Source organism: Chelmon rostratus, chromosome 21, assembly GCF_017976325.1.
Source record: "Chelmon rostratus isolate fCheRos1 chromosome 21, fCheRos1.pri, whole genome shotgun sequence".
NCBI classification, from domain to species: domain Eukaryota; kingdom Metazoa; phylum Chordata; class Actinopteri; order Chaetodontiformes; family Chaetodontidae; genus Chelmon; species Chelmon rostratus.
Window position 1 is genome coordinate 1,648,948 of NC_055678.1, and position 23,517 is coordinate 1,672,464.

Genomic DNA, 23,517 nt, shown 5'->3' on the forward strand with positions numbered 1-23,517 from the left:
ATTAAAGAGGAAGCGTGAGGTGCAGAGGGAGGAGGAGGAAGAGGGGAGGCCATGATTAAGAAAAGGTCCCACGGGCAAACGACGAACCGTCGCTGCAGCCCGCCGCCGAAGAGGAGACGCAAGCCGAGCCGCCGAAGACGCCGCTACAGCCGCAGAATCAAACGAGTCAAGTCGAGTTTCTTTCTCTGAAGTCTGAACGGCACAAAATTCACACAGCAGCCAACCTTTTCACATCGGATTTAGACCAGAAACCAGCGAGTAGGTGGTTCCAAACTCCGTCTGAAACTCTCCCATCACGTCACGGATTTCATCTCCGGCTACAAGCGACTCTGCACCGAGACATCAACACAGAGGCTCTACACCACCCTCAGTGCTTCACAGAAGCTGCTCTCTGCCATGACAACTAACATCACGATCAAATCTACTATTCTTAAACACAAATTAACGTCAGTGTATCCTTAGATTTATATGTACAGGTACACGCAGATACTGTACGCTCAAACTACACAAGCCAAATCATCTGTGATTAGTTTCCACCATATATAAAAAACTTCTAGGCTCTCAATCTACGGCTCAATCAACCAATCACAGCAGTGCTCACACTGAACATAAACACCGAACCCAAGATTAAGTTTTGTCCGTTCACAATTCCAATAAAGGTTATTCAAACAACACAACCTTAAAACCTCTGATGAAAAGAGAAAGAGGAGTTTGTACAAGTTTACTATGAATGAAAGAAACGGAGAATAAATGAGGAGCTGCGGACGGACGGAGGGACGGAGGGAGGGACAGAGGACAGTCTGTTCTGTCAGCAGAGTCTGAGTCAAAGCTTCAGCTCTGCCACACAGTGTGAAATACTCGAGGAATATCAGAGCTGATCACAGACCAGCTCAAACTGCAGCCAGGTTAAACTGCCTCCATCCACTCTGCTGTGGGGGCAACAACACCTGAACCAATGACTGTGAGGCAACAACACCTGAACCAATGACTGTGAGGCAACAACACCTGAACCAATGACTGTGAGGCAAAGTGAAGGTGTGAACATCCTCACCGGAGGAACATTTCCACACACTGATTTCAAACAAAGCCACGACAGAACCGTTCACACTGCACCGTGTTTGGGTTGCGGCTTCCTTGTCCTCCATCGGGTGATCTGACCCGGACACTCGTCCCAGCGGTCTCAAAGCTCCACAGAGCAGGTCCGAGGAACACGACGTTCCTGCTGTGTGAACGGCGCCTGAGAGGACGAGACAGGATCACACGGAGCCGCAGAGAGATGGAGGTCGACGGGACAGGAGGCCCCCCCGGCTCGGCTGATCTGCAGCCTGCTCTGCTAATAACGCTGCAGCTGCTAATGCTTTGTGTCAACATCTCTGTTCACGCTGCTGCTGTCAGCCTCAAACCTGACGATCACTATTTCTGCTCGTCCTCCTCGCTGAAGTTTCACAGGAAGTTACACGGCGAGCCGGCGATCGTGTGCCGCCGACATCAAACGTTTTCTCTGGGCGTCCGGCTGAGGAATAGCCGGCCGTCTCGTAACTTCACGCAGCGAGTTCAGAGGCTTTCAGAGCGGCTCCTCGGGACTGCGAGCCCCGCTGCTTTTCATTCCACGCACCAAACCACAGAAGCATTCACACCTGCGAGGCCAGGTGTAGACTCCCGCTGAGCCACGGCACACAGAGGCGAGCGCCGGCCGAGAAACTCCGACAAAAAGGATGTCTCATTGAAACTCAGTTGGCAGTTTGACCCAAATGAAATTCTTTAATATGGAGGTGAATGGAGTCGTTTCCTCGAGCAGGCGAGACGTCAGCTTACGTAATCTCTGAGTATTGAGTTTACCGTCATCGGGATTCCCAACATGAAACGTCTCAAAGTGGAACTTCAGTTTTCAAACTGTTCCTTTAAAACAGTTTCATCCTCAAACAGCAGAACATCTACTCACAATAAATCATCAAACCGTAATGCTACAATAAAATATGAGAAATAAGAATCAATCAAATAAAAGCCTGATGTCTCTTCAGTTCAGTCAGTTTGACTGAGTGCAGCTCAGAGCAGCTGACTGTCTCTTGTCAATAAGTCATAAATGCATCCTGAAATGTGGCCGGGTGTTTTCATTGTTATGTTCACTGGGTTCAGCAGCCACATCTCCAGTATGAAGGATCTGACTGGGTTTTCTGACTCTGTTCAGGCAGTTTCCTGCGCTGAGCGGTTTGTAAGCTGGTCGACTCATGTTCCTTTTCACACCGACTTCACGTCTTCTTTCTGGGAGCCGATCGATACGAGGCGGGTGAGAAACTTCTCTGATTTCGGGGAGCTTATGTGACTCCTCGCACCGTTAATTCATGATGTAATAATGTGGAGATTTGCTAAATGATCTTCGCCATTTTTGAAACTCGCACTGGGATCAATTTGAGTTTGGGAAGAGAGGTTTCACTCCGCGGCTCAGTGATTTCATCTTACACTCACACTGAAGGAGATAATTGAATTTCCTAAAATATTCCAGCATTCGCTGATACACCCGCCTCAAAAAATCAAACAAGTAATTAGCTCGCATCCCTCTGTTTACACATCACGCCGTGAATAATCCCTTTCGCTTCACAACAGTGCCACTTAATACAGCCTCCTTTCATGGGAGCTTATTTGACTTTAGTGTGGAGCTCTGTCATTAATTTAACGCCAAGTACAATGTGCCCACAGGACGGGTTTCTCAGCTCACGTTAAACACCTTTTTAACACCCACAAGTTCCAGACAACTGCACCTGCACCGCTCCGTCATCTTTGGAGCGAGTCAGCGTGACACTTTCCATCCAGTCCGAGTAAAACCAGTCTGTTGTGATTGTCTGAGACCAGCAAGACTCTTCAGTCACATCCCAGGATTTACAGACTTAGCGTCAACAAAGAGGATCAAACTCCCGACAAAAGCCTCCGAGCTTCATCATTAACTCCATAACAAGCTTTCATACAAGGTCCTGATGTGACTGCGACCCTTCGTCTGCATCAACGTAGTCTTCCTCTGACTGTCCACTGCAGCCGCAACACGAAACAACCAAACAGGAAACCAGTAAACCAGTAAACCAGGTCAGGTCACAGAGGTCGGGTTCGATGGCAAAGCTAACAGAGTGTGTGTGTGTGTGTGTGTGTGTGTGTGTGTGTGTGTGTGTGTGTGTGTGTGTCTATACAACAACCAATATACTGAGAGGAGAACAAGTGTTGTGTAATAAACTCAGTGAATTGCTGCTAATTCTAATGATGCACTTTGACTTTAAAATGACTTTTCGATCATTTCTTCTGCTGTTTGCTTATTCGTTTATAAAAAGAGTTTGAATAAAACTTTGTGTACTAAGTTAAAGCATCTTACATTTGTTCTGTGCATCTGTACTGATTTACATCTGGAACGTAAGGCTGCACAGACCGCTGCAGAATTGTTTTGGCACTTTAAATGAACAAATATTCAGTGTTTAACAGGTATTGTCTTGCAGCAGATGATTTTTCAAAATAAAATAGCATCATGGTTTGTACAGTAGGCTGACGTTTCAGCTAAGTTTGGTTTGACTGCACACTGTGTTCAGAAGCCCTGGCAGACGCCTTTCCTCCCTCATAAAACATCTTTTAGTATCTGAAGTCCTGCATTGTGAACGTCAGTGTTTGCCTGCTGTTGTGTGAAGCCTAAATCAGGAACAAAAGGGACCAGAAAAACACGACGAGGGGCCTCAATCTCCTCGTGGTGCTTTAAAATCCATCCTGGACCAAGAATCCAGGAGAAAACCGGTGTTTCACCTTCGTTTCCAGGTGGCAGCAGGCTGCACTTTTAAAAATGCTCAAGTTACTGTGTGTGTGTATGTGTGTGATTGTGGCAGGTGGAAAGCTGCTTTCACAGAGTACAAAGAACGCTGTCTGCTGTGCACAGCTCAGCTTCCTGAATGTGGAGTCACTTACTTCTGAGAGAAGAGGTCTCTGTAGGGGCTGCCGTGCTGCATGGCGATGCCGTAGCCTTTGCTGCTCATGCTGTTTCCTGACACAGTGATGGTGCAGTCGTCGTCCGTCAGGGCCGCGTACTCCAGCACCGCCATGTCCCACAGGAAGGCGTAGGGACTCTTCTTCGCCTGCAGACACGGACGGAGGGAAGACGGGACACGCGGGGAAACTGTTAAATGACGCCATCGGTCACAGCTCGTTTACAAGTTGGTGTTTGTCACTTTTCAGACTCGCTGACCGTAAAAGCACCTCCCAGATTTTGTTCTAGTTTCTATGGAAACACTGGACTCGTTTGAATTTGGCTCATCTCCTCCCATTGAAATCTCCCGCAGCGTGGCTGCCAATCAGAGCGGCTCAGAAGCGACCTGTTGTCCAGCTGCAGGTGGGAGGTAATGGACTGATCAGCTTTCTCTCTTTTAAACGGTTTGTTGGACAAATTGACTAATGAAGCAAGTTTAATTGATTTAATCGATTGATAAATGGTCTACAAAGCTCCACCCCCCAGCTGCTCTCTCCCCTGGTGTCCGCCCTTCTTCCCGTTTCTATTTAATTCTTATAACTCTGTCAGTAAAAACGTCTTTTTATCAAACAGGTTCGAGGTGCTTTAACATGCTCAGCAACGTCCACATTTTATACAGCCAGTGTCACTTTCTATCAGACTTGATATGCAGAGTGGGTGTGTCCTCTCTCGGCAGGGTGAGGAGGAGGAGGAGGAGGACAGTAAGTGGATGAGGATGTGGGTGTTTTCACCGTGTCAGCAGAGCTGCTGCAGCAGCATCTGCTTTCACTTCAACCTGTTTGCTGTCACTGCTAATTGTTTGTGTGTGTGAATACAAAGTGTTTGGACGTGTCTCTCCTCTCCCTCGTCCTTCCTCTCACGGTAACAGAGAGACTTCATGCTGTTACAGCCTAATCGCCACGTCACGCCTTCGACGCTTCGACTGCATGGAGCTGTTGGCCTCTCGTCATCTAAGAAGAGGGTGTTATCATTTTCTGCTGTTGCAGCCGGAAAAGTCCAGTTCTCACCTTGTTACCTACAACTAACGTAACCATGACAACAGTCTCTCTGACGCTGTGTGTGTGTGTGTGTGTGTGTGTGTGTGTGTGTGTGTGTGTGGACCCGGTCCTCGCAGCAGAGGACACTGGTGGTAGAAAGAGCTCCAGCCTCAGTGTGGGTGGTGTTGCAGTGCTCAGGTGATGGTGAAGGAGCTGAGAGGACGCTTCCACTGCTGGATGTGAGTGTGTTTCTACATGTGGGGGGGCCGGGAGTGGCCCGGCGCCTCCGTATTGGAAAAGCATTCGACAGCAGCAATAAAGCTGATGATAATGTGTGTGCGCGTCGCCGCTCGGGGTTTACTGGGGGGAGGAAACGTCAAAGAAACCAGGGGGGATGTTTATCATGCAAATGGCTGAATAATGGATGCGCTCTGAGCCGATTTGTCTCCGAAGCTCATTTGTCATCGGCTTTTTGGGAGATCTATGGGCATAATAACGTACAGCAGCGAAACACGACTTCTGTTCCACACACACACACACACACACACACACACACACACACACACACACAGCGACTCTGCCTCACTAATTGGTGTATTGTGGAACTGCTGTTGCAATTAAGTAATGGGTAAACAGGAGCGTGGTTGTATATTTGCCTGCTGTGAATAAAACAGGAGTGTGTGTGTGTGTGTGTGTGTGTGTGTCACTACAATTAGCGATAATGTGTGTTTGTCATAAACACGCACTAAGCCTGACGGTACCTATGAATAGTTTACATGCGTGTCAGTCACACAGCAAGTGGAAACACTGTTTCACACCTGCGGTCGCAGACGTGCGACTGATGGGAGACGTGCAGCTACGATGACACATCAGATATCACACATTCATGAACGCAGAGCTTTCAGGCAGCCGACTGTGAAACTGAAACTGAAACTAAAACTGCTGACTGATGTTTCCAAACCTGGTTCAAGCGTTTCTTTTAAAACCGCTTCAGCAGGAAATCTAGAAGAAGATGTTCTCTATTATAAAAAGACAAACTGTGAGTAAATGTGTCTACCAACATGTTCTGTGTGTGAGTCACGGCGTCTTCCTCTGAGCCGAAGAGCTCCATTAAAAACACAGTGAACACACACACACTGTAGTTATCCTGCCTCAGTCACACACACACACACACACACTACAGCACCAAATGTGGATTCATCCGCTGCTGAAAGTAGTGCCAACAGATGCTCTATTTCCTCCTGTTTGTCTGATAAAAACCACAGTGAGATTTGCATCTTCAGTAGGAACCAATGAGCTGAGAGCCTCAGACAGGAAGAACAAGTCAGTGTTTTCATGACGCTGAACCGATAATAACACACACACACACACTCTCTCACCTTGCGTATGCCCTCAGACGGGCTGGACACGGAGTAGTCCATGCCGTTGTTCTTGCTGATTGTCCTCCACAACTCGGCGAAGGTGCTGTCCTGCTCCAGAGGATTGGTGCCTTTGTTCCTGAAGTAGTCGTAGACCGCCGAGTCCCTCACCGTGCCGTAGTCCACGTCGATCTGCCGCGCCAAGTCCTGGAACGACCTGGAGGACACCGCGCAGAGACACTGCTGTCATTTCTCATTCGCTCCTTCACATATCGTCACGCTCACATTATTGAGTAACTGCGGCTGAGTGTCGGCACACTCGGATCACATGTGAGCCGGCTCCGACCCACATACACAGCAGCTGCAGAATCTGGTCGAGGTTTGGGGTCTAGGTTTGTGCCGGATGCTCCAGAGCTGATTGAGGTGACGGCTCAGCCACAACATTAATGACCAATAACAATTTCTGACTACACAACAACCAAAGTCTCCAAAGTTTCTGACGGTTTCAAAACTAAACTTGCACATTTATGACTTTTATCAGAGAATTTGTTTTCTCATGCATGAAGTGTTAAATCTTCAGCTGCCTCCTCGCTGACGTGATATAATCTCAGTACTGAATCCTTTGGACTGGGGCTTAAAACAGCCTCACAACATGTAGAGTGTTACTCGTTAAACAGTTCAACAGCACAAACAGCTTTTCTTCAGAGCACAGATTGGACTTTAAACTGATTTCAGGTCAGCGGTTGTTTTGAAGCACACTGTTTTTTAAAGACGGTTGAGACTCGAAGCCTGTGGACTCTGAAGAGGTGGGAGACCGGTTTTAATCAACGACACCTACGAGACTGGCTGATTAGTTTTTCCAACTGCAGAGATGCTCGAACAGAGTTTTGTTGTTATTTGAAGACGAACGAAGCAGAAAATTGATTTTCACGTAAACAAAAGCAAAAAAATAAAAAATAAATAAAATATTTGATATCACTCGTAAAGATTGAAAGCTCATTTTAAAATAAAACCTACAGGTGCAGCATGAATGGTGTTCTTTATGAACCGACAGTAATGTATGGACACATCGTTTAGATTTATGTCAACAACAACAGTTGAGTTGATCACAGCTGATGAGTTTTGTGTTTGTCGGGTTCAGTCTGGTTCGACAGCGACACTTTAATGGAACTGCTGTGTTGGATCACGCTGCTCGGATCATTTGAGAACATTCATAAAAATGAGTGTTTGGAGAAAAGATGATGTCTGTTTGAGAAACTGAAACAAAGCTTCATGTAACACGCTGGTTTTTGGTCGCCTGGAGACAAAAAGGGATTTGGGAGACGAGCTGTAGACTCCTGAAGACACGCAGAGACTAAAACTACAAGCTAACATGTTTAAGGTGCACGCTGTGGTTTGATCCTCACAGCTCGCACAGATTTTAACGCTGCGTTTAGCGTCTGTTGGAGCAATAAACAACATTTACAGAACTTTAAAAAGTTCATGACAAACTAAATAAACTGACAAAAATGAGACCAAGCTTTAAAATAAAAACAAATCATCAACAAAATCAGCGGGAAGTCGAAAAGTCAACACGTGTTACCTCGAACTTCCTGAAACAGGAAGTGACGCAGTGCATCACCCGCTGAGCTCCAGACATCAGGACTGACTGAACATGTGCTTCACTGTTTTCTGTGTTAACACCTTCACGCCCGCTGATGCTAACGGTCTGCACGTCACGGTGACAGATGACACATGATGCACTGATGCAGCAGATGTTTGCCCGCCTGCTGTTCGGACACATCGAGCCGTCATCAGTTGGAGGTCTGTTTCTAACAGCTTCGGTTCAACGTGCAGCTCAGCCGGACGAGTCCGGAGCCGTGTGACGAGCGAACGCCGCTGACGCTCATCGCAGTGACTGAAGGTGTGTTCACACTCCAAGTCTGCCCAACTCGCTCGTTTCAGGGTGAAATATATCGACTCGCCTACAGGATGAATTCCTTTTAATGTAGTTCAGACGTACATGTTGTGCACAGGATGAATCACTGTGATCACCTGCCTCTTCATCGTGCCATCATCACAGCAATGTTGTCCAACACTTGAGTTCATGACAGCAGTCGACTGACGACCTTTGAGGGCGATTTTAAATTATTGAACACATGTATCACAGTAACCTCTGTGATGGCTGAGCTGCTTCTCTTTGGTGAAGATGATGATGATGATGATGATGATGATGAATCTCCTCAGCTGGGTTTCCAGGTTTGGGTCAGTCAGTCTTGAGTCTTTGACAGAGTCAGTTTTATACAGAGCTGCTCTCAGTAGCAGCTTGTTGCTTTGCAGCTCAGTGGTGTCATGTTGGAGATGATCAGGAACATGAGCTGCTTCCACATTAAACATTAACATTAAATATGTTAGCTCGCTCAGCACAAAACCCGCCTGCAGAACACTGTCTCTGTCAGGATGTGGTTTGTGAAAGCTGCTCGTTGAGCATCCAGACTCCACGGAAGAGCTTTAACTTAGTCCAAGCACATTTGTCCTGCAGCTCATCCGGGTTAGCATGTTAGCAGCTGTAATGATGCTTGAGATTAGCCTTCGTCATCACTGTGAGCTCAGCGTTTGTCCACTTGTCTTGGAAAACACACCACATCTGTTTTTTTTTGTTTTGTTGGCAGTTCACATGATGCATGTTCTTTTGTTTAAATTGCAAAAAACGTAATAAAGTAAAGTAATTACTGTGTAGAGAATTTTGTATTTTGTACGTGAGAGTTGGTTCGACCTGATAACAGTCATATCTTTCTAACAGAAATAAATTTCTTGATTTGACCTAAACTTTTCAAAATAAAACAAAAGAATTATGACATTTAAAGAGCAAATTAATGGCAGCTTAGCACTGACCTCTAGTGGTTGTGATGTAGAAGTGCACTCCAGGGTGTGTCAGTACCCTGTGACATCACTGGTGGGTGTGGTTACAGTAGCAACAGACAAAAAAAACTTTTGTAGAGAAAAGCTTCAGAAACCTTCTTTTCGTGGCTTTAAATCAGGCATGTCAAAGTGATTCCATAAAGGGCCGTGTGGCTGCAGGTTTTTGTTCCAACCAAGGAGGGGCACACCAGGCTGGAATCAATTAATCAGCTGATCTCAGTCTTCAGCTGATAACTAATGATCCCTTGATGTTGATTGGTTGGCCTGGTGTGCTCCTCTTTGGTTGGAACGAAAACCTGCAGCCACGCGGCCCTTTATGGAATCACTTTGACATATGTGCTTTAAATGATTGTTTGGTCCACAGTTTTGTTCCTTTGCTCTGTTTTTACATATAAAGAGCTTCATGAAGGTTTTCACTGGCAGGATTTCTCTGATCGTTTCAGTAACAGATGTTAAACAGGAATCTTTTGAATGCATCTCAGCATCAGCCATGAGAAAGGGAACCAGCCTCATGATAACTGTTTGTTGTGTTAGAACTGGACTTTCTCTTAATGTTCATATTAATTTTGACGGTCTTGTCGTGCGGTTTAAAGAACAGCTGCTGTCAGGATGTCGACTCTAACGTTAATATTGTGGGAGTTTTAATTACACTGTTGCAGCGCTGGTGGAGTTAGAGATGAAGTCTAATTGGATTTTGCAGAAAGTAGATGAATGGATGAACCAGTCAAAGCTGCTTTGTGTCCCTCGAGGGCAGCTTTTAAAAATTATTATCAGCTTTTATATATTTCTGAGCATCAGCTCTGCTTTCCTGTTTGTTTTTAACAGGTTTGTCTGAATCTCTATGAAATCCTCAGTAGCTCAAAGGACAGAACGTCTGTTAGGTTTAGTTGTTAGAGACTTGAAAGAAGCGATTTTTTCAGAAACTCGTCATTTTATTCTGAAGTTCAGTGACGTCAGAAAATCCTCCTGGACATCAGTTTAAATCAGTCTGTTCTGGAATAAATAAACCTGCTCACATCTGGAAAAGCTCTGTTGTGAATAATGAATCTGTTCATGAACCCCCCCCCCCCCCATGTTCTCTGTCCGTCTGCCTGGATCTATTTTTCCCGTCCTCTCTGCAGGTGGTGGATTTGATATTTTTCAGGTCTGCTGTTGTTTGGGACCACTTGAGTTCAGATAACACTGTTTCAAATAAACTGAACAAAAAGAGGAAACACTAGAGTTTGAAAAGCATCAGGACACAAAAGTGGTCCCGAAAAGTGTCTGTTCTTCAAAGAACTCTGTCCAAGTACAGTCCTTCAGTGAGGGGACACACACACACACATACAGATCACCAGCCTTTCCATAAAAACACCCCAGGTACTGCGAAGGCTAGGACGGGTCTAACAGATGAGGCTAAGCTAAGCTTCTCCTGACTGTACTTCATAAATGAAAATGTTGAACTGCTCCTTTAACGATCCGTCAGGAGCTGCTTTCCTTCTTCAGCTGATTGAAACCAGTTTTCAGGAATGAGCTTCACGACCTCGTCTCTGGTTTTCATACTGATGAAGCTTTGCTTGAACGGTTGATGAGACCTCCAACATCTCATTCGGTCCGATTACGGTTTTTATCATCTGATGTCGCGATCGATAAAACCTTGCATCCGAGCGATCGAGACTCGCCGCTGCGGAGCCGAACATGTGTCCTCCATGTTTGTGTGTGTGTGTCACGTCGTTGTGACAACAGGTTTCACACGGAGCAACAGCAGCCAGCGGAGACGGCAGTCAGGCAAAAGGAAGATGAATCTGTGCCGTCTGAGGAGGCTTTGAAGAAGTCTGCATCGTATGCAAATCTGCACTTCAGCATTCATTGAATGTCTATAAAAGCAAAGTCTTGTACTTAGCGTTTACTGCCGAATAAATCGCCCCTCGCAGAGGAACGCGGCGGGGATTTGCTGATGAAAATGTCAGCTCGGATTTGATTCTCAGAGGAGGAACGATAGAAGAGGATGGAGCTGCTGCATCGCTGCGCTGGGATGAAGTGCCTGTTGTTCTGCCTTTAGAAGGCAAATGAGATACAACATCCTTTATTCATACACAAGATAAATAGACAGAAGCGGGATGACGGGACTGCTTTTCTGTCGAGTGTGTGCTCGTGCGTTCAAACCTGAGAGAAATGCATCACTTCTCTGCTCAGACGACACCTTTAAAGCGTCTGTCACCTCAAACGTCTTGACTTTTAACAGAGTGCGGGGGAACAGCGGGCCACGAACGAGCCGGCTCACTGAAGGTCCCTCCAGGAAAAACTCGTCTTCTCCTGCTGCCACCGAGCTCGACGTGCCGTCCACACCTGACGTAAAAACCAAAAACGGCTCATCCTGCCGCCTGATCGGCGCAGAGCAAAGAGTCGGCGAGTCAGACGGAAATCAGCTGGTTTCAAGAAGATCAGGAAGACGGGTCGCTGCAGCAGAAGAAGAACTGAGCCAAACACTGAGATCCTCGTTGTCGTTTCTCAACCTTACTCGGTGAGTTATCGCAGCCCTCAGCACGGGCTTAAGGCCGACCCGTCCGGCCTCCCAACTCCTCACCAAGATCTTTGCTTTTCTTCATCACTGCTCGAGCTGAGATGAACAGAAAACAGAAAGCAGCGACTTAAAGCCGTGACGCTGCCTTTCCTGCTCTCTGGAATGTTTCTGGACGACCTCGGAGCTGAAATTTCTTTTGTTGTTTGGTCTGATGTTTGTTTTTTTGGGTCGTGAGAAAAGTTCTTGAACAATATTTAATCTTCAGCATCTGCAGTAACACAGAGACATGTTGTTTTGTCTGTTTCCAGCTGATCACTGGGATGATCTGATTGGCTCTGAGCGAGCACCTTCCCTACCGACTCAACCATGAGTACTGAGTGGCGTTCACAGTCGCTCTGTATATGTGAGCGTATGCCACATCTTATGAAGGGAGATGAAGCTGATTCCCAGTAAACAAATCACCTCGCGGGCCTGTTTGTGTCTCGTCGGGTCTTTGAACGTGAGCTTCGTGTAATCCGGCTGGCCACACGCGGCGGCGATCGTGGTCCAATCACGAGATGAAAAGATGCTTCAGACTTTGATGTTCGAGTGAAACGCACGACAACAAAGGCGAAAAATGAAATGCTACTTTTGATCTTCAGCCTCCAACGCTGGCCGGGAGGCGAGAACTCATCAGCGCCGCTGACACCACTTAAACCTCAACGCTCAGAGGCGATAAGCACACTTCAAGAAGCTGACGCCAGATCACATCACGCCCAGACTGTCGTATCTGTCTAAGCTTCCACAAGGTTCTTTTGTCTCACCGGCATCCTAAACAGCTTTTAAAACCACTCACTGAGCTTTTCAGAGCCTGAATGGGGGGGTTTGGACCCCGCGTAGAGTCACCTCAGAGAACGAAGGGTAAAGAAGGAAACATGACAATACTAACGGATATTTTAAATATCAAGTTAATAGAAATCAAGTTGTTTTTAAAGGTTTTATTATAAACTATAACAGATAATTAGAAAACAGGATGTGTGAAGTTCTGCAGGAAGAGATGTTCGTCCCAGCGATCGATCCGGTTCAGGACAGCAGCTGTTTGTCAGCTGTTCAGACTGAGAGAAGAACCCAGGCGATGCCTGTGAATATTCTCATTCATCCAGGTCATTGTAAGCTTTAGGGCATTCAATCGTTCGCAACTGGACCTCGTCAGTTTGTCTTAGAAGACGCTTCGCCTCTCATCCGAGCAGACTAGACTAGATAGGACAGCTCAAGAGACTAGAGCTGTCCTATCTAGTCTGGTTGCGTACGAACTGATGAAGCCTGCTCGGATGAGAGGCGAAACGTCTTCTAAGACAAACTGACGAGGTCCAGTTGCGAACGATTGAATGCCCTAAAGCAACCCAGGCGATGTCTTCAGTTTGGGGACAACAGAGTCGATGCTAGCTAGCTTAGCTCACAGCTAATGTCTGATGGTGCGTGTGCAGTTCAGAGCAGAACAAAACCCCAGACGACAAATTTCACTTCACTTTCTGCCTGAACACACCACAACAAAGAGAGTTGCATTGTGGGATTTGTAGGATTCAGTGGTTTTAGAGTTTAAGCCAAACCTGGGGACTAAAAGTCAAGACATTCAGAGTGTCTTGAACTCAGCTGTGTCCATTTGAAGCATTTCCCCCCTTTGTGAACGTCAAAATGAAACCTCTGGACTGAACTTCTCTGTACAAGCACTTCACTAACTGAGGCCGGATTTAGTTTAGTGGATTCAGATGAAGCTCAGTGTCACCATGTCGTATATTAGAACTCTTCCATCGTGGTAAATGTAGACTTCATTAAACCTCTGCTCGTCATTAAAAACAGATCCAGACGTGAGGACGTTTTCATTGAGAATCGCTGTGGTTGAGCGCTCTCAGATCTGAAATGAAGCAGCAGTCGGAGGCTCAATGCGGCAGCTGCTAAATGTTGATCTGAGTGACGGCGTCGTGCACTCAGGAGCTCATTAGGATCAAAGTCCAGCTCCAGCTCTGTTTAGCAGAACATTTCTGGTCAATAAGAGACATCTGTGGACAGCGTGGATACACCTCCTGATCTGTGCACAGTTTAAAAGCGATGTGAGGATCGATATGACCCGACTGTGCTTCACAAACAAGGGTTGAATCTGTTCATTATGCAAACAGCAGGCAGCTGATTGACCAGGCAGCAAATTACACATATTTCCACGAGCTTTTATCACAATCCTTGACAAATCCTTCTTGTTTTCCAGGTTGTTACTTCATGAAATTATGGCTTTTTACCCCCTAAAACACATAGCCGGTGATTAGCCCCGGCGTGTCTGGAACATTAAATTACAGTCCGTCATGATTCACGTCTGAGTTCAGGCGGTTCACCGCGAGGAAAGCTGCTGTAAAGTTTATTCTCAGTTATTAAATATCCACCTCTTCACCGGTTGACCTGAACCCGAGGACCTGAGACCCGACTGAGCACTCGTACACGTGACCAGAACGTTCAGGCAGGAAACAAGCTGAAGAACCTTGAAAAAGCCACAACAGGCTCGTCTCGGAGAGCACGGACGACAGAAGTTAGCAATGCTAACGTTAGCGGCTGTAGCAACGAACGAGCAACCGGTGGAAGATGTCTTTATTCTGCTAGATAAAACAAAACTTCACAGCTGATTCGAAAGAGTTGTGTTCATCATCTGTCACCATGACAACAGGACAACAGCCGTGTTGTTTCATCAGTAAGAGATGAAGAAGAGGAGGAGGATGAAGCATCGCAGCCAGGCACGAGGAGAACTAACTTGTTGATATGAAGATGAGCAGTGAATCAGTTCAGATCAGGTCTGTGTCTCCTGGGTGGGTCCAGGACTCATATTAACCAGTTCTGCATGAGTCCAGGTCCCAGCTTTCAAATAATGAACTTAGGAGTCAAGTTCCAGGATGCACATATCCAGGTCTTTTCAGGTTCAGCACAAATTTTTGGCCCCATGAAGACCCTCAGGATGGATGCCCCTACCTGTTTGTGCAGTGGCGTGCACAGACTTTTTGAAGGTCAGGGGCGAAAAGGACTTCACTTGAACACGCGTTTTGGCGTCCAAGAGGGCACCTTAATGCGCGTTTTAGCTTCCAGGGGGCACTTTAGCACGCGTTTTTCAACAATTGGGCCACGAGAGGGGGCGGTCGCCCCCTGTGCACGCCACTGTGTTTGTGTTGGACAGGTGTGAAGGGAAAGGGAATTTGTCGTATTTTCCTTGGTTCTCTGCTCTCTATGAACTCTGTTTTTATTATTATTATTATTCAGTGAGGTTTGCTTCTGTATTTTGTTTTCATCCTTATTTTTATTTTTATCTTTATTATCTGTATCTTCAGTTAGTTTCATTTTCTCAGCGTGTCCATTCAGAGCTGGACTGCATGCGCCTCCTGCATTAACGTATCCGAGCCTGCCATCAGCAGCAGGTGCTTGTTGCTAACCAGAGAAGCTAAACTGTTGACAGCCATTAGCGGCAGGCTCAGATGTGACCGCTACGGTCGAAGCTGAACGTGTTAGCGCCGCGTCTGTTAGCACCTGAGGCCACGCAGCCGTGAAGCCGAGCTGACTGTGCTCCTGCAAAAACAAAGTGAAGAGAGAAAAGAGTTTTCGCTTTCGTAGCTCGTTTTCTGGTGCAAACAATGAAAACACAGCCTCAGACCACTCTCCTCCTCCTCCTCTTCCTCCTGCCTTTGCTCTGACTTTCTGTTTCATCTATGAAAAGCAGCAGGTTCGGTTTGAGGCGACTCCTCGGCTGCTTCTGTGAGTCTCCAAAGAAAAACTGAGAATTAACTTTCAGTCTGTTGTCATCTGAGCTTCTGATGCTCAGAATTAAACATCCAACAAGCTGAAAAGCTCAACAAGCAAACCTCATCAGTGACAGACACAGTTAATGCGCCACTGACGGTGAAAACATTATGTAACTAAGTACATTTACTCAAGTACTGCACCAGAGTCCACGTTTGAGCTACTTTTACTACATCTCAGAGGCACATGTCCTGTTTACTCCACTACATTTGTACGACAGCTTTAGTTACTTTCCAGTAACGGTTACATTTATTCTCCAGATGTGCTGTTTGTGCTCTTGAACTTTTCACACTTTAAGTACATTTTGCTGAAAATACTTTGAAGGTTTTGAATGCAGTACTTTGACTTGCAGAGGAGTATTTTCACAGCGTGTGTTAGTACTTTTACAGAAGAAAAGGATCTGAATACTTCTTCCACTGCCGAACTGTATGAAGCTCGACACATTATGTAAATCACGCCTGAACTTTGGAACATTTCACAACTTTGCAAAACGTATGAACCGCTTCCCACAAAACGAGAGTCGAGGTCAGCGTGTTCTTCACTGACAACGCGGGGGTTAAAGAGAGGAGGGACGTTCTGCTCTTTCAGCTGCATTAAACACTTGAACTCAGACGCTGCGCTGTCGTTTCTTTATGGAGAAATATTCAAGCTGAGAGCTTTTTTTAGCCAAACCGACGACCCTCTAAATTCATAACGAGATCAGCTCCACTTCTGCTACTTCACACCTTCCACTCCTGGATCTGCTCAATGAGAGAAGGTTTGCAGCTTCTCTCTTCTCGTTGCAAAGCTTTGATTTGAGCGATCGGCCTGTTCACGAGCCTCCGGAAGATCAATAATCAGCCGAATGTGTGAGAAGCTCCTGGTTGAATTAGGAATTAACAGCGAGAGGCAGCCATGTTGAGCGGAGTCGCTCGTCTCACCGGGAAACGAGACGTCGCTCGCAGCTCAACGCAGCCTGATGAGCCAATCAGAGAGTAGTGCTGATGTTTGTCAGCTGGTTCTGGTTTAATCAAAGTCCTGCACATCTAGGAGATGGTTAGCCTAGCTTAGCATAAAGAGTGGAAGCAGGGGGAACTAGCTTATAACAAAAACACACCTATCAACACATCTAAAGCTCATTAATTAACATTTTGAATCATGATGGTTTAATCTGTAGAGTAGGTGTTAGCCTCTGCTCGCTGTGTTTATGCTAAGCTAATCACCTCCCGGCTCCAGTAACGCTTTAACGTGTGATAATGGCTTCTTTAAGTCCAGTAAATCCAAATGTCCATGTATTCTTTTAAGGAAGTATGTCGCAGCTGTCCTGTGAACATGCAGCATGACTGACAGTAAGAATACGTGATATTATTGGTCAGGTTCACCCACAAGGGGGCGCTGCAGCGCTCCTTTCCTGCTGACACAGAATGGCTGGACGTGATGTGTGAAGGTCTCGTGCTTTCATCAGGACGTGTTTCTGAGTTTTTTAAACTTATTTCAGATCTCCCAAAGTTAAAATCATCACAAAAGCCAAGTAAAATGATTATTGTTGGAGTTAATTTTTCAGCTTCTGAGAACATAAAAAAGTCAAACTTCATGGATGTCTGGGAAGAACATTGTTTTCACGTTTCATCCTGAGCAGGAACGAGCCCACAGAATGTCTGTCATGGTCATGTCGACCTCAGTGTTAATAACTGAATGTTGATGTGGTCCATACTAAAAGCGAGGGATGAGAGTGTGTCAATAAAAACAAATCAATGAAATATTTACACTAAAACTGCCTCCATGAAGACAAATCAATGAATTTTGAGGTCTGATGTTTGTAAAATCACATGTGACACTTTTAATTTGCTGCTTGAAACAACATCTGTTTATGTCACAGGATGATTTACACTGAACTGAAGTCTTTTCGTTGAGACGGCCCAGGTCGTCTTTGTTTGACTTCCTGTCTGCCCTCGCGGATATCCGAGGTGTTGATTCTGCCGACGGAGGTACGACTGACGAGGAGTTTGAGACAACGTGTCAGCGAGAGAAAACAAACACTTCAGCTGTTTGTGTCGGTGCAGGTATCTGTTCACACCTGAATTATGGATTTGTTTACATCACTCGTAGCTGCAGGCGCACAGTGAACTGCTGCTGTCAGAGAGTGTGTGTGTGTGTGTGTGTGTGTGTGTGTGTGTGTGTGTGTGTGTGTGTGTGTGTGTGTGTGTGCGCGTGTGCCTTACCGTATAGCATGGTCCATGCGTGACACGGTGAGATATGCTGCCAGGTTGGCGGTGTACGACGAACACACGATGAGCGTGAAGAGCCACCAGCTGCCCATGACGATCCTGAGAGCCACCGAGCCGACCACGCCGTCCCCACCTGCACACGCACGCATGCACACACACACACACACACACACACGGCTGTAACATCCAGGTACAGCGACACCTCCGTCTCCAACACGTTTACCAGTGATGTCAAACTGTTTTCAGCTGGTACGTGTTGAGCGTCCACTTCCTGATCACACAGGTGTTAATGACACATGCTGAGGGGATCAGACCTGTGACCGCTCAGGTACAGGTGGGTCTCAGTGACCAGCCGGCCACCTGCCGCCTGATTCAGGCAGCAGGTGAGAGCGGTGCTTTATCACGGCGAGCATCTAATCACAACCTGTTAGGCCTAAAAGGTTTCCAAGGCAACCTGCCAGACCATAATAGGTGCAGCTGGGTGCCTCTGCTGGGAAAGTGTGTGTGTGTGTATACTGAACTGCGGTTGTCAGGATCCACCTGTGCACACGCGTGTGGACGTGGACATTCATTAGAGGTTCAGTCCTTCACTGCGAGGACGTTCCTGGAAAACGAGGAGAGTTTTGAAAAGTTTTGGAAAGTAATGATGCTTAAAAACAACAAGGACATGTTAATTAGTGAGGACATATTCTGGAACGTGAGGACATGTTTATGTAGAAGGACGCTCGGAGACGGCCAGCTGTCCAATCTGCTGTAGCGTACAGATCTGTAAGTTCAGCCACGGGATTCGTCTGAGCGGCTCAGCTGGGTGACGGTAGGAAAGCTTTCCCTGAATATCTCTGGTGGAGTTTATGGCAGACAGTCTACATGTTGCATGATATGAGGTTATTCCACAGCCACACCTTATGTTGGCTTGTCTTATGGAGTCATCGTACTTCTACGCCTGGTCGTGAACTGTACTGCCATCTACTGGATTTTAAGATGTACGACATCATTCCACCAAGGACAAACGCTCCATCTCGCGACTTTGACGAAGGTGAAAAATAATTTGTGTATCGGCTCTAAAAGTGGCTCATGCTACACCCGTCTACACCCGATATCTGGAATCCAGCTGGCGGTGGGAGGAAGTGATCACATGTTCTGAGAGTGAAGAGACGTAAAACAATGAGACGCTTGTGGATCCTGAGGAGACTTTTGAAAAGTAAGAACTTTATGGAAAGCGAGGACATTTCGGGGAACTGGAGACATTCTTCATCATGAAGGTCCTCACACGACACACACACATGCACACACACACATGCACACACACATACATGCACACACACTCACATACACACATGCACACACACACACACACGCATGCACACACACACGCACACACACATACATACACACACACGCACACACACACACATACATGCACATACATGCACACACTCTCACATACACACATGCACACACACATACACACACATACATGCACACATGCAGACACACACACATACATGCACACACACATACATGCACACACACTCACATACACACATGCACACACACATGCACACACACACACATACACACACGCACACATGCGCACACACACACATACATGCACATACATGCACACACTCTCACATACACACATGCACACACATGCACACACACATACACACACATACATGCACACATGCAGACACACACACACACACATGCACACACATAGGTCTTCTGAACAAGTGACTGATTAATCTACTGTTCCATCCATTATTTCCTCTGTGCAATACGTTGTTGTTTTGTGATTGTTGCCTGTTTTTTGTTACTGCTGGCTGTAGAGCAATTTGCCCCACGGGGACAATAAAGACTCCTTGAACCTTGAACACACACGCACATACATGCACACACACACACACACACACACAGAAACCAAAGTTTGCTGTTTCACGGTGACATTTCCTGGAGCTCTGTGCTCTGTAATCTACGTCTTCCCCTAATTCATTTAATCACTTTAAAGTTTTATGGTCTTGTTTCTGCCTCTCTGCTAAATATTTCAGACGCTACAAATCCTCCCGTGATTATTGTTTCCCTCTTCTGTTGCTGCGTAATCCGTGGAACAGCTCGAAATTAAACCTCCCCCAAATCAAACCGAAATCCGTCTTTACGAGGCAGATAATCTTCCTTTCGCTGCGATTGATTTCAGCCAAACAGCCGAATACGTGAGCTTTGTATCCAGAGTGAATCCCAGTGGGTGAGCAGGAAACCAGCTCAGAGTCCCAGCAGCATAGTGGGACAGAAGAATGAAACCTGTGAACAGGACAGAGCTGAAACTTCAGGCTCCAGGAGTTCAGTCTTTCCTTTTTGGCCACTTTGGAGCAGAAGAACAACAAATACAAACTGACACGTCCAACAGATGCAGAACATTAGCATTAGCATTAGCACTGTGATGAACAGACGTCCAATATGCAGCAAAATAAAATAAGAAGAAGCTTAAAGGAGTAAACCGCTCCAGAGTTAATACAAAGACGTGTTGGCAGTTGCTACTGAGACCAACAAAGTACAAATACATGAGAAAAATATGAATGAAGGATCAAAAGAGACACATTTAGCTGAATTGGTGTGACTTCTGTTAGCGAACAGAAAACACATCAGTTACTGCTGGATCAAACCTGTGACCCTGCACTGACTCTGGACCAGCATTAAAACCCCGTCAGAGCGGCTGACTGTTCACAGCTAACGGCTATCAGGCTAGCTAGCCAGGAACATGCTAGCTCCAGTCATCACGGTCACTGTAGCATTCTGAACAAGCTAACCATGTTTCTGTTGAGCGGTTGGATGGTGATACACAGCTAATAAGCTACGTTAGCTTCCTCCGTCTTGCACTCACCGGCTCTACGTTTAAAACTTAAAGGTCAGCGCTGATTGGCTGGTTTGCATTAGGTCAGCTGTGCAAACCTGCAGGTCAAAGTTCGCCAGTTCGTTTCTCTCACCTTGATGTACGAACGCGCCGTAAACAATCCAGATGGCGCTGTGCAGAGTTCCCGACCCCATGCCATTGGTGGGCTGGCCTGGCGGTGCATTCTGGGTGGAGGAGGAGCGCAGCGCCTGCAGCCTGTTGAGCAGGAAGATGAGCACTCCCACCACGGGGATCGCCGCGGCGATGCAGGCCCAGACGGCGAGGTCGAAAGGAGCGAACAGAGAGAAGATGTTGATCTTCTCTTCAGGTTTCCGCAGCAGGATGCCGACGCTGTAGTCCAGGTAACGCTTGCTGAAGTCGACCACGTTCTCCCTCTCTGGTGTGATGGTGATGGCTGACACCGCCAGGTCGGCTCTCTGAGAGGAAGCAGGGGCGGACAGGTGGAGTGAACCAACACATCTGTAATAGTCGGGTTCTATTGTACCATGTGATCCTTTAAAGCATCCACCTGTTGCATTTGGAGCTTGATGGGTTCAGTTTTTACTGGAAGTTAATTTGAGTGAACAGCAACTTCCTGTTTTACCTTGTTAATGAGGTCACCAATCATGCCGTTCCACGAGCCGTTGGGAAGTTGAGATCCATATTTACTGTCTGCCACCTGGAGGACAGATTAGTAAAGTTTACAGACTTTATGCCACATTTACGCCTCATTTCAACCGAAACAGCAGAATAAAACAAACATCCTAACGTCTGGAGTTCAGAGGCTGATGCAGGGCAGGTGTGCAGGTGTGAAAGAGGGTGAGGAGTGAACTACTCCTGAACTCACCTGGTAGATCTCGTATTTGAAGCCCAGGATCTTGGCGAGGGCGTCCAGGACGTCGATGGAGAAGCCTTTGTACCTCTTGGGCTGCCCCAGGATGTTCTCTGCCACCATGACAAAAGGATCCTCCTGCAGACAGAGAGCGATGGGGTGGGGGTGGAGGTGTCAGAGGTGGGGTGGGGGTGTTAGCAGAGATAAAAGCTTCAGCGCCGAAGAAAGAAAAACACTTTACTGAGTGCAGAGAGTGATGAGCTGTCTGCAGCCTTTGAGAGGACACAAAGAGGAACAGAATAACAAATGAAACACGAACTTCAGGCCTCGAGCTGCGAAACTAAAACTCTGCTGAGCTGAAACAAACCAGTTTGTCGAGTAATGAGTTGGGTTTCTTAATAAAGGCTGTTCCTACAGACCAGTGCAGGAGAGTCTACGGGCGAGGAGCCGTGTTTACTGTATTTATCATGATAAGAATGATTTAAATTGAAATTACACAGCACAGCTTAGTGGATTCTCCTCTTTGTGGTTCATGTTTGAGTTGATGATGATGTTATATCTCTCTTGTGATTTATTTTTATTGGTTTTTAAACATGTTAACCATGAAGTGGAGACGCCGTCTTTGCGTCTGGACTGAATGAGGAGCTTTCCGTCCTGCAGCTGCCCACAGACGTCCTATCACAGAGCTCCCAGTTAGCGCTGTCGTCATCCAGACCTCTGCAGCCGGTGGTCACTCCCTCGCCACAGGACCAAACACATTCTGAGTGCATACGCTTGGTGATGGTAAAGCTTATGCATTGCTCACTTCATGCATTGTGCGAAGACTGAAGCCGTTCTGTGCATGAAATGAAAATGGATGACATGATGGTTGGGGTCCCTGAAAGATGGAGCCGTTGAGGAGAGGTCCGCCTTCCGCAGTCAGCAGATGGGGCTTACAGCAGGCCTTTCAGAAGATGTGTAGCTAAACTGTGGCGCTACACCTCAGCGACTGTTCCACGCAGCAGCCGAGAGGATGCAGCTGATTGGACCATTCGGACCTCCGATCTTCGTCGTCAGCAGCGCACCTGGACGCCTCCTGCTGGCACATGTCTCTACCTGCTGGATCTCACCTCAGTGCTCCTGGCTGTTCTGTTTCTAACTGATTCATTTAAGTTCGTAAAACTTGAATAAAACATGAAACAGCTTTACTTTTGCTCATCACATCAGCTTCATATTACACATGCAACATGTTTTTAAATCCAGATTTCTAATGAATGAAGAAATAAATGAAGGCATATTTGTTTCTTTCTTTTGTTGCACCTGTATTCAGGTGCAGGTGAGAATAAGTCAAAAGTCTGCTCTGTTCTATTTGTTGCTTTGCTTTAATTTGTTGATTAAAAACAGTGAAAGAAGAATAACGATCACTTTTCGTTGCCTATTGATATTTCCATGTTTACTGACTGACTTGGTGCACAGAGGTACAAAGATCCTGCGCAGAGAGACCTGCACAGGTGTATCTGCGTTGTGTCGGTGTCGGTAGCTGGCAGCAGTTGGAGCTGGGGGGGGGGGGGTGCAGCTGCAGGGGATCAACCGCAGGGTGAAGGTATTAGTCTTGCTTGGTTAGACCTGCGTCTCCGCGGCTGCGCCTGCACAGGAGGAAGCTCTGCTGCTGTTGTGGGATCAGCTGTTTGTATCTCTTAAACTAATCCCGGAGTCCGGCGGCGCTGCTTAAGCCAAGGTGCCGGATTGATGCTCCCTCAAAGATTAAAAAAAGGTGTTGAAGGGGAAACTTCTGGGTGGAGAAACATGAGTAGGTGAGGTCGAGGCAGACGAATCGCCACGAATAACAAAACCTCACAGACCAAACCGAGCTGCACAAAGCAGTTTTTCTTTATTGATTCAGGTTTTTTCTGTGGGTTCACTGAAGTGTGGTTTGTGCTGTGCAGCTGGATTATTTTTATCAAGAGCTGAACTCGTGTTTAAGTGAAGCAAACATCCCGTCGTTTATTTTCTCTCACAGAGTCTTAAGACTTTCACAGACGGACACACGAGCAGTCACTTCAAAC

At 46.6% G+C, this 23,517-nt stretch overlaps 1 protein-coding gene across 1 annotated transcript in view; it reads right to left on the reverse strand.

Annotated features, from left to right (window-relative positions):
• The window catches only part of LOC121624961 (glutamate receptor ionotropic, delta-1-like), a 475,076-nt gene that overhangs the window by 10,955 nt on the left and 440,604 nt on the right, over positions 1-23,517 (reverse strand). Inside the window, exons 10-15 of the mRNA XM_041962947.1 lie at positions 21,488-21,610; positions 21,245-21,319; positions 20,735-21,077; positions 17,745-17,883; positions 6,351-6,546; positions 3,937-4,103 (exon numbers count right to left, since the gene is read on the reverse strand). Coding sequence (XP_041818881.1) covers positions 3,937-4,103; positions 6,351-6,546; positions 17,745-17,883; positions 20,735-21,077; positions 21,245-21,319; positions 21,488-21,610 — 1,043 coding nt within the window. The remainder of the gene's footprint in view (positions 1-3,936; positions 4,104-6,350; positions 6,547-17,744; positions 17,884-20,734; positions 21,078-21,244; positions 21,320-21,487; positions 21,611-23,517) is intronic.